We start from the raw sequence: 13904 nt of genomic DNA on the forward strand, positions 1-13904 counted from the left end.
GTTGGCCATATGGCTAGAGAAGCAGATTTATTTATTTGCATTTGTGCCCCAGTAGAATTGTGCTCCATAGGGTTTTCAATGGCTGATCTTTTTGGCATAGATTTCTGGGCATTTCTTCTGAGGAAAATCTGGGTAGACTGAAACTGCCAAACCTTTGTTTGGCAGCTGAGCGTGTTACTATTGTACACACACACACACACACACACACCCTGCCCAAAGCAAGTTTTACAACAGGCAATATTCACCTAGGTTTTCATTGTTTCTAATATATTGAGACCAGTTTCAGCTTTCTCTTCCCTTGCCAAATTAAAATGGCAACCGATCTTAGATTTCCTAAAAAGAAGAAAAGTGTAGTGCAGAGAAAAAGGAACTTTTCTCCCTGGGTTTGGTAGAGGAGTGCAGATGATCTTCCTGTGCAGGGAGACAGATTTACCTGTACATTCTGTAATAGCAACATTTTTATGTTTAGTTTGCTACCAGTTCAAAGGGAACACCTGAGTGAACAACAAAATAGTCCTAGGTGTCCCAGTTTAAAAAGTTACTAAGGGATCAGCAGTGGAATCAACAATACAAAAACACTTGTAGCAGTGGGAACAGTGTCCTCAAGGACATTGAAGGTGGTCTGATGTCATGTGAATTCCATTGTCTTCTTTGTTGAATCTTTATATTTCCTCTAGAATTAGATGCTGTGCCTGGCACTTAATACAGTTTATCTCTGTTTAACAGAACTGTCTTATAATGTAAAATATAATCATTCTAGTTTTAAAGAGGAGGAAACTGGGAAGCAGAGAAGCAGCTAGTTGGATGTCACGTGGTAGGGTTACAGGATTTGAAGAAAAGATTATTCGAATATAAAAATCCTCCTTCTTCCCTCATACTAAACTTGTTTCTTTTCTCCAGTGTTTAAGAGAATTACCAACATTTAAATTCTGGACTTGGTCTGTGTTTCCATCCTTTCCCTTTTTGGTTATCTGTTTTTCAGGTATGCTGTGAACTACTGTTGGTAATATGAATAGATGGAAAGTTTTGGACCTCAAGAACTGGAAAAAAATTGCCTGATTCCAGGACATGTTTGACATTTTTCTAAAGCTTATCACTACCTTGTTAACTTCAATCAAATTATTTTTTTACCAGCTGCTGTCATTTCTGGACATTCTCCTTCTTGCTGTTCATATGTGGTCAGGTGTAAGATTGGCCTGATTTATTTCTTGCTTTCATTGTCCTTGACAGATTTTGGTATCAAGGTGAAACACTTTTATAATATTAGCTGAAAAGTGTATAAGTTATTTTACTCTTTATTAGCTTGGGGAATCCATGTAAGACTGGTGTTTTCCCACCTTTAAATGTTTGGTAAAATCATTTGGTAAAACCCACTTCTCTGTGTTACATTTGAGTAAAGACCATTATTATAATTTTTGAATAAATTTTTAATTAATGTATATCATCTGTAATGAAAAGTGCATGATCATAAATATATAGCTTAGTGAGTTTTTATACAGTGAATACATCCATGTATCCAGAAGAACCGGATAACTGACAGAATATTTTCAAAAGATCTCCCTTAATACCCAGAAATTCTTGTCCAAAGATGACAGTAATCTTGACTTTTCTGTAACTGATTTTAAAAATTTTTGAAGTTTGTATACATGGAAGCATATCACGTTTTTGCTTCTATTCTATGTTTTATTGGTATGATCCATGTTGTTACATATAGTTATAGTTTACTTATTCTCATTGTGTGAATATATATCTACATATTCTTTTTATTATTATTTATGGATTTAAAATTTTTCCTGTTGAGGGCTATGATAGGCAAAGCTGCTATGAATTTTTTTTTTTACATGTCACTTGGTGGACATATGAACTGCCTTCGCTTTGGTATACGACTAGGAGTAAGAATGCTGGATCTTAGCTGTATGTTTAGCTTTAGTAGGTACTTTAAAGAGTTGTCTAAAGCCATTGTACTAATCAACTCTCCCACTGGTAGTGTAGAGAATTCCAGTTGCTCCAAATCCTCAGCAACACTTATTTTCTCTGTCTTTTACATTTAGATACTCTAGGGTGTGTGAATAGATGGGACAAATAGGAAACCCTAGGAAGATGGTAAAGTTGAATCCACTCCTGTGGAGATTGTCATATTGGATAAAATAGAAGGTCTTATAAAATACTGTACCAGGCATCCTGTTAGATATGAATAGATAGCTGTGTTCAAAGTAGAGGATTGGGAAACAGACAAATACGTAGTCATATTGAGAAATTTCAATACTCTTGTCTCATTGATAGAAAATGTAAACAGAAAATTAAAAAGGATATAAAGATTAGAGTAGTACTAATGAATACCTTGTCCGAATTGACATTTATAGAAAGATCACACCACGGAACAAGAGCAGGCCATACATTTTTAAGTGCACATGAATAATTCACCAGTACAGACCATAATTGTATCTCAACAAATTAAAAAAAAACTGAAATACAAGAATGTTCACTCACCAAAAGGCATTGGAATAGAAATAGAAAGAATTGCTTGAGTATTTTTACAATTTCATCTTATCTCCATTTTTGGATTATTAGCTTTACCTTTATAAGAACAATCTTTCAGTGGTGGTATTATGGGTTAATATATACATCTTTAACTACTGTCTACTTTCAAATAATATTGTACAACTTCACATATTGTATAAGAACCATACAACACTATACTTCTAATTTCTTCCTCCCATTCTTCGTACTCTTGTTGTACATTTTAGTTTTGCTCATGTTATAAACAGCAGGCACTTTCAAAAATTTAAACAGTCAGTTATCTTTCAGAATGATTAAACCATAAAAAACCAAACCCATTGCCATCGAGTTGATTCCAACTCATAGCCACCTTCTAAGCCCCTAATTGGTGCAAATGGGTAAGCATTGGACTATTAACTAAAAGGTTGGTGGTTCAAACCCACCCAGAGGCAACTTGGAAGTGAGGCCTGGCAATCTGCTTCTGAAAGATCACAGCATTAGAATGATTAAGTAGTTCTAAAACTGACTTTTATATCTCATTTAATTTTACCACTGCTGAGATTTTCATTTCTTTGTATCTGAGTTTCTGTCTGGTATTATCACATCTGCATGTCTAAAGAACCTCTTAAAATGATGCTTGTATTACAGTCCTATTATAATTCTTAATATTTCATCTTCATTTTTTTAAAATAATTTTTATTGTGCTTTAAGTGAAAGTTTACAAATCAAGTCAGTCTGTCAACCGTAAGCTTATATAAACCTTACTCCATACTCCCACTTACTCTCCCCCTGAGTCAGCCCGCTCCCTCCTTCCAGTCTCTCCTTTCATGACAATTTTGCCCATTTCTAATCCTCTCTACCCTCCCATCTCCCCTGCAGACAGGAGATGCCAACACAGTCTCAAGTGTCCACCTGATACAAGTAGTTCACTCTTTATCAGCATCTCTCTCCAACCCATTGTCCAGTCCCTTCCATGTCTGATGAGTTGTCTTCGGGAATGGTTCCTGTCCTGGGCCAAGAGAAGGTTTGGGGACCATGACCGCCATGATTCTTCTAGTCTCAATCAGACCATTAAGTCTGGTCTTTTTATGAGAATTTGGGGTCTGCATCCCACTGTTCTCCTGCTCCCTCAGGGGTTCTCTGTTGTGCTCGCTGTCACGGCAGTCAGAGGTTGTGGCAGGGCACCATCTAGTTCTTCTGGTCTCAGGATGGTGTAAGTCTCTGGTTCATGTGATCCTTTCTGTCTCTTGGGCTCATAGTTATCATGTGACCTTGGCGTTCTTCATTCTCCTTTGTTCCAGGTGGTTTGAGACCAATTGATGCATCTTAGATGGCCTCTTGTTAGCATTTAAGACCCCAGACACCACACTTCAAAGTGGGATGCAGAATGTTTTCATAATAGAATTATTTTGCCAATTGACTTAGAAGTCCCCTTAAGCCATAGTCCCCAAACCCCCGCCCTTGCTCCGCTGATCTTCAAAGCATTCAGTTTATCCCGGAAACTTCTTTGCTTTGGTCCAGTCCAGTTGAGCTGACCTTCCCTGTTTTGAGTATTGTTCTTCCCTTCAGCTAAAGTAGTTCTTATCTACTAACTAATCAGTAAATAACCCTCTCCCACCCTCCCTCCCTCCCCTCCTCGTAACCACGAAAGTATGTGTTCTTCTCAGTTTATACTATTTCTCAAGATCTTATAATAGTGGTCTTATACAATATTTGTCCTTTTGCTTCTAACTAATTTCGCTCAGCATAATGCCTTCCAGGTTCCTCCATGTTATGAAATGTTTCACAGATTCCTCACTGTTCTTTATGGATGCGTAGTATTCCATTGTGTGAATATACCATTATTTATTTAACCATTGATTCGTTGATGGACACCTTGGTTGCTTCCAGCTTTTTGCTATTGTAAACAGAGCTGCAATAAACATGGGTGCGCATATACCTGTTGGTGTAAAGGCTCTTATTTCTCTAGGGTACATTCTGAGGAGCGGGATTTCTGGGTTGTATGGTAGTTCTATTTCTAACTTTTTAAGATAACGCCAGATAGATTTCCAAAGTGGTTGTATCATTTTACATTCCCACCAGCAGTGTATAAGAGTTCCAATCTCTCCACAGCCTCTCCAACATTTATTATTTTGTGTTTTTTTGGATTAATGCCAGCCTTGTTGGAGTGAGATGGAATCTCACCCTAGTTTTAATTTGCATTTCTCTTATGGCTAATGATCGAGAGCATTTTCTCATGTGTCTGTTAGCTGCCTGAATATCTTCTTTAGTGAAGTGTGTGTTCATATCCTTTGCTCACTTCTTGATTGGGTTGTTTGTCTTTTTGTGGTTGAGTTTTACCAGAATCATATAGATTTTAGAGATCCGGTGCTGGTCGGAGATGTCATAGCTGAAATTTTTTCCCCAATCTGTAGGTGGTCTTTTTACTCTTCTGGTGAAGTCTTTGGATGAGCATAGGTGTTTGATTTTTAGGAGCTCCCAGTTATCTGGTTTCTCTTAGTCATTTTTGGTAATGTTTTGTATTCTGTTTATGCCTTGCGTTAGGGCTCCTAATGTTGTCCCTATTTTTTCTTCCATGATCTCTATCATTTTAGTCTTTATGTTTAGGTCTTTAATCCACTTGGAGTTAGTTTTTGTGCATGGTATGAGGTATGGGTCCTGTTTCATTTTTTTGCAAATGGATATCCAGTTATGTCAGCATCATTTGTTAAAAGGACTATCTTTTCCCCAATTAACTGACCCCGGGCCTTTGTCAAATATCAGCTGCTCATATGTGGATGTATTTATATCTGGGTTCTCAATTCTGTTCAATTGGTCTATGTGCCTGTTGTACCAGTACCAGGCTGTTTTGACTACTGGGGCTGTATAATAGGTTCTAAAATCAGGTAGAGTGAGGCCTCCCACTTTCTACTCTTTTTCCGTAATGCTTCACTTATCTGGGGCTTCTTTCCCTTCCATATGAAGTTGGTGATTTGTTTTTCCATCACATTAAAAAATGTCATTGGAATTTGGATTGGAAGTGCATTGTATATATAGATGGCTTTTGGTAGAATAGAGGTTTTTACTATGTTAAGTCTTCCTATCCATGAGCAAGGTATGTTTTTCCACTTAAGTAGGTCCTTTTCAGTTTCTTGTAGTAGTACTTTGTAGTTTTCTTTGTATAGGTCTTTTACATCTTTGGTAAGGTTTATTCCTAAGTATTTTATCTTCTTGGGGGCTACTGTGAATGGTATTGATTTGGCGATTTCCTCTTCGATGTTCTTTTTGTTGATATAGAGGAATCCAAGTGATTTTTGTATGTTTATCTTATAACCTGAGACTCTGCCAAGCTCTTCTACTAGTTTCAGTAGTTTTCTGGAGGATTCCTTAGGGTTTTCTGTGTATAAGATCATGTCATCTGCAAATAGAGATAATTTTACTTCCTCCTTGCCAGTCTGGATGCCCTTTATTTCTTTGTTCCCCATCTCCCTTTTGGCTGTCTTTAGGATTTACTCTGTGATTATCAGCTGTTTTAATATGCTCTGTTTTGGTTTCTCTTTCACCATTTCTTTCTGGGACTCCAACTACACATATGTTAGAGACTTTACTACATAGCCTGGATATTCTGGTTTTATTTTATTTATTTATTTTTGGTAGGTTGCTTTTTTTCTCTTTTTCTTTCAGTTTGAATAATTTCAAATTACTTACCTTCCAGTTAAAACACAGATAAATATCTTTTTGGCATTCTCTGCTTTCAGCCAAGATCCATCTGACATCAACCATCATAGATCTTGTTTCATGTCCTCCTCTGAATCTGGTTTGAATTTCCGGCAGTTCTCTGTCAATATACTGCTGCAGCCACTTTTGAATGATCTGTGCCAAAACTTTACTTGTGTGTGATATTAATGGTATTGTTTGATATTTTCCACATTCTGTTGGATCATCTTTCTTTGCAATGGGCAAAAATATAGATCTCTTCCAGTAGGTTTGCCAAGGAGCTGTCTTCCAAATTTCTGGCCTTAGGTGAGTGAATACTCCCAGTGATGCATGAGTTTGTTGAAACATCTCAATTGGTATTCCTTCAATTCCCAGAGCCTTGTTTTTTGCCAACGGCTTCAGTGCAGCTTGCACTTCTTCCTTCAGTACCATTGGCTCTTGATCATATGCTAACTCTAGAAATGGTTGAACGTTCACCGATTTTTTTTGGTACAGTGACTCTGTGTATTCCTTCCATCTTCTTTTGATGCTTCCTGGTCCTTCAGTGTTTTGACAATAAACCCAGAACCCAGTTCCCTCAAGTTGATTCTGACTCAGTGACACTATAAGACGGAGTTTTTTTTTGACAATAGAATTCTTTAATATTGCATCTCAAGGTCTGATTTTTTTTCTTGAGTTCTTTCAGCTTGAGAAATGCTGAGCATATTCTTCCCTTTTGGTATATCCTCCAGGTAGGATATGCTCAAAGTTTCTCCAGGTAGGATATGCTCAAAGTTTTACATCTTCGGCTTCAACTTGAATTTGCATATGAGCAACTGATGATCTGTTCTGCACTGACTGGTTTAAAATCAGAAAAATTGTGCGTCAGTCAGGGTTATATCCTTTCATCATACTTTTTCAATCTTTAAGCGGTGCAAATAATCCAAGAAGCCAGAGTATATGAAGAAGAATGTGGCATCAGGAATGGAGGAAGACTCATTATTAAACTGTGATGTGCAGATGATACAACCTTGTTTCCTGGAAGTAAGAGGAATTGGGCATTTACTGCTCAAAGTCTACAGCCTTCAGTACGGATTACACCTCAACATAAAGAAAACAAAAACCCTTACAACTGAACCAATAAGGAACATCATAATAAATGGAGAAAATATTGAAGTTGCCAAGGATTTCATTTTACTTGGATTCATACCCAAAGCACATAGAAATAGCAGTCAAAAAATCAAATGTAGTGCACTGGGCAAATCTGCTGCAAAAGACCTCTTTGAAGTGCTAAAAAGCAAAGATGTCCCTTTTAGGAGTAAGTTGAGCCTGACCCAAGTTATGGTATTTTCAATTACCTTATACGCATTTGAAAGGTAGGTGATGAATAAGGAAGACAGAAGAAGAATTGATGCTTTTGAATTATGGTGTTGGAGAAGAATTTTGAATATACCATGGACTGCCAGAAGAGTGAACAAATCTGTCTTCGAAGGAGTACAGCCAGAGTGCTCATCACAAGCAAGGATGACAAGACTTCATCTCATGTGCTTTGGATGTGTTATCAGGAGGGGCAGTCCCCAGAGAAGGACATCATGCTTGGTAAAACTGAGGGTCGGCAAAAAAGAGGAAGACCCTCAATAAGATAGACTGACACAGTGGCGGCACCAATGGGCTGAAACATAGCAAGGATTGTGAGGATGGCACAGGATCCGCCAGCGTTTCGTTCTCTTGTATGTGGGGTTACTATGAGTCGAAATGGACTCAGTGACAGCGAAAAACAACAAGCCTTCCTGTTCCCTAGCCATTTTATGAGCTTTGTCCAATTGGTTAATGAAACATTTGAAAGAATCCTACAACTCTGGTGTTTTTCTTTTTCATTTCTAACATTTATCATTTATCTTTTGTTATCGTTTCCATTTTACCGCTGAGGTTTCCATTCTTCTCATACATTTTGTCTGTATTTTCCACCAGATCCTTTAACATATTAAACAGTTATTTTAAAGGTTCTGTTTGAGAGTTGCAACATTTGACTCATCACCAATTGTGACTTTGATAATTACTTTATATCTTGCCATTTGTTCTCTTTTGTTATCCTTCTCTCTCTCTCTCATCCCCCATCTCCTTTTTTGTTTTCTTTAATTTGCATTTCTCTAATGGCTAATGATCGAGAGCATTTTCTCATGTATCTGTTGGCTGCCTGAATATCTTCCTTAGTGAAATGTGTGTTCATATCCTTTGCCCACTTCTTGATTGGGTTGTTTGTCTTTTTGTGGTTGAGTTTTGACAGAATCATGTAGATTTTAGAGATCAGACGCTGGTCGGAGAAGTCATAGCTGAATATTCTTTCCCAGTCTGTAGGTGGTCTTTTTACTCTTTTGGTGAAGTCTTTAGATGAGCCTAGGTGTTTGATTTTTAGGAGCTCCCAGTTATCTGGTTTCTCTTCATCATTTTTGGTAATGTTTTGTACTCTGTTTATGCCCTGTATTAGGGCTCCTAAGGTAGATCCTATTTTTTCTTCCATGATTTTTATCGTTTTAGTCTTTATGTTTAGGTCTTTGATCCACTTGGAGTTAGTTTTTGTGCATGGTGTGAGGTATGGGTCCTGTTTCATTCCTTTGCAAATGGATATCCAGGTATGCCAGCACCATTTGTTAAAAAGACTATTATTTCCCCAATTGACTGACACTGGTCCTTTGTCAAATATCAGCTGTTCATACGTGGATGGATTTATATGTGGATTCTCAATTCTGTTCCATTGGTCTATGTGCCTGTTGTTGTACCAGTACCAGGCTGTTTTGACTACTGTAGCTATATAATAGGTTCTGAAATCAGGTAGGGTGAGGCCTCCCACTTTCTTCTTCTTTTTCAGTAATGTTTTGCTTATCCGGGGGTTCTTTCCTTTCCATATGAAATTAGTGATTTGTTTCTCTATTCCCTTAAAGTATGACATCGGTATTTTGATTGGAAGTGCATTGTATGTATAAATGGCTTTTGGTAGAATAGATATTTTTACTATGTTAAGTCTTCCTGTCCATGAGCAGGGTATGTTTTTCCACTTAAGTATGTCCTTTTGAATTTCTTGTAGCAGAGTTTTATAGTTTTCTTTGTATAGGTCTTTTACATCCTTGGTAAGATTTATTCCTAAGTATTTTATCTTCTTGGGGGCTACTGTGAATGGTATTGATTTGGTTATTTCCTCTTTCGGTGTTCTTTTTGTTGATGTAGAGGAATCCAAGTGATTTTTGTATGTTTATTTTATATCCTGAGACTCTTCCAAACTCTTCTATTAGTTTCAGTAGTTTTCTGGAGGATTCCTTAGGGTTTTCCATGTATACGATCATGTCATCTGCAAATAGTGATAGCTTTACTTCCTCCTTACCAATCTGGATACCCTTTATTTCTTTGTCTAGCCTAATTGCCCTGGCTAGGACTTCAAGTACGATGTTGAATAAGAGCGGTGATAAAGGGCATCCTTGTCTGGTTCCCGTTCTCAAGGGAAATGCTTTCAGGTTCTCTCCATTTAGAGTGATATTGGCTGTTGGCTTTGCATAGATGCCCTTTATTATGTTGAGGAATTTTCCTTCAATTCCTATTTTGGTTAGAGTTTTTATCATAAATGGGTGTTGAACTTTGTCAAATGCCTTTTCTGCATCTATTGATAAGATCATGTGGTTTTTATCTTTTGTTTTATTTATGTGATGGATTACATTAATGGTTTTTCTGATATTAAACCAGCCTTGCATACCTGGTATAAATCCCACTTGATCAGGGTGTATTATTTTTTTGATGTGTTGTTGCATTCTATTGGCTAGAATTTTGTTGAGGATTTTTGCATCTATGTTCATGAGGGATATAGGTCTAAAATTTTCTTTTTTTGTAATGTCTTTACCTGGTTTTGGTATCAGGGAGATGGTAGCTTCATAGAATGAGTTGGGTAGTATTCCGTCTTTTTCTATACTTTGAAATACCTTCAATAGAAATGGTGTTAAGTCTTCTCTGAAAGTTTGGTAGAACTCTGCAGTGAAGCCATCTGGGCCAGGACTTTTTTTTGTTGGAAGTTTTTTGATTACCGTTTCAATCTCTTTTTTTGTTATGGGTCTATTTAGTTGTTCTACTTCTGAATGTGTTAGTTTAGGTAGGTAGTATTGTTCCAAGAATTTATCCATTTCTTCTAAGTTTTCAAATTTGTTAGAGTACAATTTTATGTAGTAATCTGATATGATTCTTTTAATTTCATTTGGTTCTGTTGTGATGTGGTCCTTCTCGTTTCTTATTCGGGTTATTTGTTTCCTTTCCTGTTTTTCTTTAGTCAGTCTAGCCAGTGGTTTATCAATTTTGTTAATTTTTTCAAAAAACCAGCTTTTGGCTTTGTTAATTCTTTCAATTGTTTTTCTGTTCTCCAATTCATTTAGTTCAGCTCTAATTTTTATTATTTGTTTTCTTCTGGTGGCTGATGGGTTCTTTTGTTGCTCATTTTCTATTTGTTCAAGTTGTAGGGACAGTTCTCTGATTTTGGCTCTTTCTTCTTTTTGTATGTGTGCATCTATCGATATAAATTGGCCTCTGAGCACTGCTTTTGCTGTGTCCCAGAGGTTTTGATAGGAAGTATTTTCATTCTCGTTGCTTTCTAAGAATTTCCTTATTCCCTCCTTGATGTCTTCTATAACCCAGTCTTTTTTCAGGAGGCTATTGTTCATTTTCCAAGTATTTGATTTCTTTTCCCTAGTTTTTCTGTTATTGATTTCTAGCTTCATTGCCTTGTGGTCTGAGAAGATGCTTTGTAATATTTCGATGTTTTGGATTCTGGAAAGATTTGTTTTATGACCTAATATGTGTTCTATTCTAGAGAATGTTCCATGTGCACTAGAAAAAAAAAGTATATTTTGCAGCAGTTGGGTGGAGAGTTCTGTATAAGTCAATGAGGTCAAGTTGGTTGATTGTTGTAAGTAAGTCTTCCGTGTCTCTATTGAGCTTCTTACTGGATGTCCTGTCCTTCTCCGAAAGTGGTGTGTTGAGGTCTCCTACTATATATGTGGAGGTGTCTATCTCACTTTTCAATTCTGTTAAAATTTGATTTATGTATCTTGCAGCCCTGTCATTAGGTGCATAAATATTTAATATGGTTATGTCTTCCTGATCAATTGTCCCTTTTATCATTATATAGTGTCCTTCTTTATCTTTTGTGGTGGATTTAAGTCTAAAGTCTATTTTGTCAGAAATTTATATTGCTACTCCTCTTCTTTTTTGCTTATTGTTTGCTTGATATATTTTTTTCCATCCTTTGAGTTTTAGTTTGTTTGTGTCTCTAAGTCTAAGGTGTGTCTCTTGTAGGCAGCATGTAGATGGATCGTGTTTTTTTATCCAGTCCGTGACTCTCTGTCTCTTTATTGGTGCATTTAGTCCATTTACATCCAGCGTAATTATAGATAAGTAAGTTTTTAGTGCTGTCATTTTGATGCCTTTTCATGTGTGTTGTTGGGCATTTCATTTTTCCACATGCTTTTTTGTGCTGAGTTGTTTTTCTTAGTAGCTTGTGAGATCCTCATTTTCATAATGTTTAACTTTGTGTTTATTGAGTCGTTACGTTTTTCTTGGCTTTTTTTTTTGAGTTATGGAATTGATATTCCTTTTTGTGGTTACCTTTTTATTTACCCCTATTTTTCTAAGTAAAAACCTAACTTGTATCCTTCTATATCGCCTTGTATCACTTTCCATCTGGCAATTCAATGCCTCCTATATTTAGTCCCTCTTTTTGATTATTGTGATCGTTTATCTATAGATTTCCATGATTTCCTGTTGTGTGTATTATTTTGTTTATTTATTTATTTTTTAGAATTAGTCTTAATTTGTTTGTTTTTGTGCTTTCCCTATTTGAGTAGCGTTGATATCAGGACATTCTGTTTTGTGACCTTGTATTGTGCTGGTACCTGATATTATTGGTCATCCGGCCAAACAATCTCCTTTAGCATTTCTTGCAGTCTTGGTTTAGTTTTTGCAAATTCTCTAAACTTGTGTTTATCTGTAAATATCTTAATTTCTCCTTCGTATTTCAGAGAGAGTTTTGCTGGATATATGATCCTTGGTTGGCAGTTTTTCTCCTTCAGTGCTCTGTATACGTCATCCCATTCCCTTCTTGCCTGCATGGTTTCTGCTGAGTAGTCTGAACTTATTCTTATTGATTCTCCCTTGAAGGAAACCTTTCTTTTCTCCCTGGCTGCTTTTAAAATTTTCTGTTTGTCTTTGGTTTTGGCAAGTTTGATGATAATATGTCTTGGTGTTTTTCTTTTTGGATCAATCTTAAATGGGGTTCGATGAGCATCTTGGATAGATATCCTTTCGTCTTTCATGATGTCAGGGAAGTTTTGTGTCAGGATTTCTTCAACTATTTTCTCTGTGTTTTCTGTCCCCCCTCCCTGTTCTGGGACTCCAGTCACTCGCAAGTTATCCTTCTTGATAGAGTCCCACATTATTCTTAGGGTTTCTTCATTTTTTTAAATTCTTTTATCTGATTTTTTTCCAGCTATGTTGGTGTTGTTTCCCTGGTCCTCCAGAAGTCCCAGTCTACATTCTAATTGCTCGAGTCTGCTCCTCTGACTTTCTATTGCGTTGTCAAATTCTGTAATTTTATTGTTAATCTTTTGGATTTCTGAATGCTGTCTCTCTATGGATTCTTGCAACTTGTTAATTTTTCCACTATGTTCTTGAATAATCTTTTTGAGTTCTTCAACAGTTTTATCAGTGTGTTCCTTGGCTTTTTCTGCATTTATCCTAATTTCATTTGTGATATCTTTAAGCATTCTGTAAATTAGTTTTTTATATTCTGTATCTGATAATTCCAGGATTGTATCTTCATTTGGGAAAGATTTTGAGTTTTTTGTTTGGGGGTTTGGAGAAGCTGTCATGGTCTGTTTCTTTATGTGTTTGATATGGACTGCTGTCTCCGAGCCATCACTGGGAAACTAGATTTTCCAGGTAGTCGGCTAAAAAAAAATGCAGTCAGATTCCTATCTGAATTCTCCCTCTGGCTCCGGGTATTCGGATGTTAATGGGGCCGCCTGGGGAGGGTAGGAGAGGGATGTGAGAGCTAGGAGTGTAAAAAAAAAAAAAAGGAGTGTAGCACCACAGAATATAGAGCTGAACACCGCGTTCACGCTCCGCCCCTGTTCGCCAAAATCCGGGTGGGACAGGTCCCCTGCTAGGACGCTGCTTTCCTTGCTCGGATACCAGTCACTTCCTCCCGGGGACTTCTCTCTCTGGTGCGCAGCACAGCTCATGGGCACTGGGTAGGCGTTTCCTGCACGAACGGGTGGGCCCGCCCCCAGGGTCTATTCAGGCGATTATAACTGGGCCCCGCGGTCACGCCCCGCCCGTGCGCGTGCCCAAATCCCAGCGGGACGACTTCCTGTTTGGGACGCTGCTTTCCCCGTTCCGGAACCAGTCACTTCCTCCCGGGGACTTCTCCTTCCGGTGCGCCACACCTCTCGCGTGAACTGGGTGGGCGTCACCCGCACGGCCAGGTGGGCCCATCCCCTGGGTCAATTCAGGGTAATAAAAATGGACCCCGCAGTCACGCCCCGCCCACGCACGCGCCCAGATCCCAGAGGAATGGCTCCCCGTCTGGGATGCTGCTTTCCCTGCTTTGAGAACAGTCACTTCTGGGGATTTCTCCCTCCGGTGTGCCGTGCCACACGTGCGGACTGGGTGTGCGTCCTCCCGCACGAACGTGTGGG

General features: G+C 37.9%; 1 protein-coding gene across 1 annotated transcript in view; it reads right to left on the reverse strand.

The window, feature by feature from the left end:
* LOC135231318 (olfactory receptor 6C2-like) overlaps positions 1-13448 on the reverse strand; it is a 34970-nt gene extending 21522 nt beyond the window's left edge. The window contains exon 1 of the mRNA XM_064285149.1: positions 13295-13448. Coding sequence (XP_064141219.1) covers positions 13295-13448 — 154 coding nt within the window. The remainder of the gene's footprint in view (positions 1-13294) is intronic.
* Between the last annotated feature and the right edge of the window lie 456 nt (positions 13449-13904).

This window comes from Loxodonta africana, chromosome 4 (assembly GCF_030014295.1).
Source record: "Loxodonta africana isolate mLoxAfr1 chromosome 4, mLoxAfr1.hap2, whole genome shotgun sequence".
NCBI lineage: Eukaryota > Metazoa > Chordata > Mammalia > Proboscidea > Elephantidae > Loxodonta > Loxodonta africana.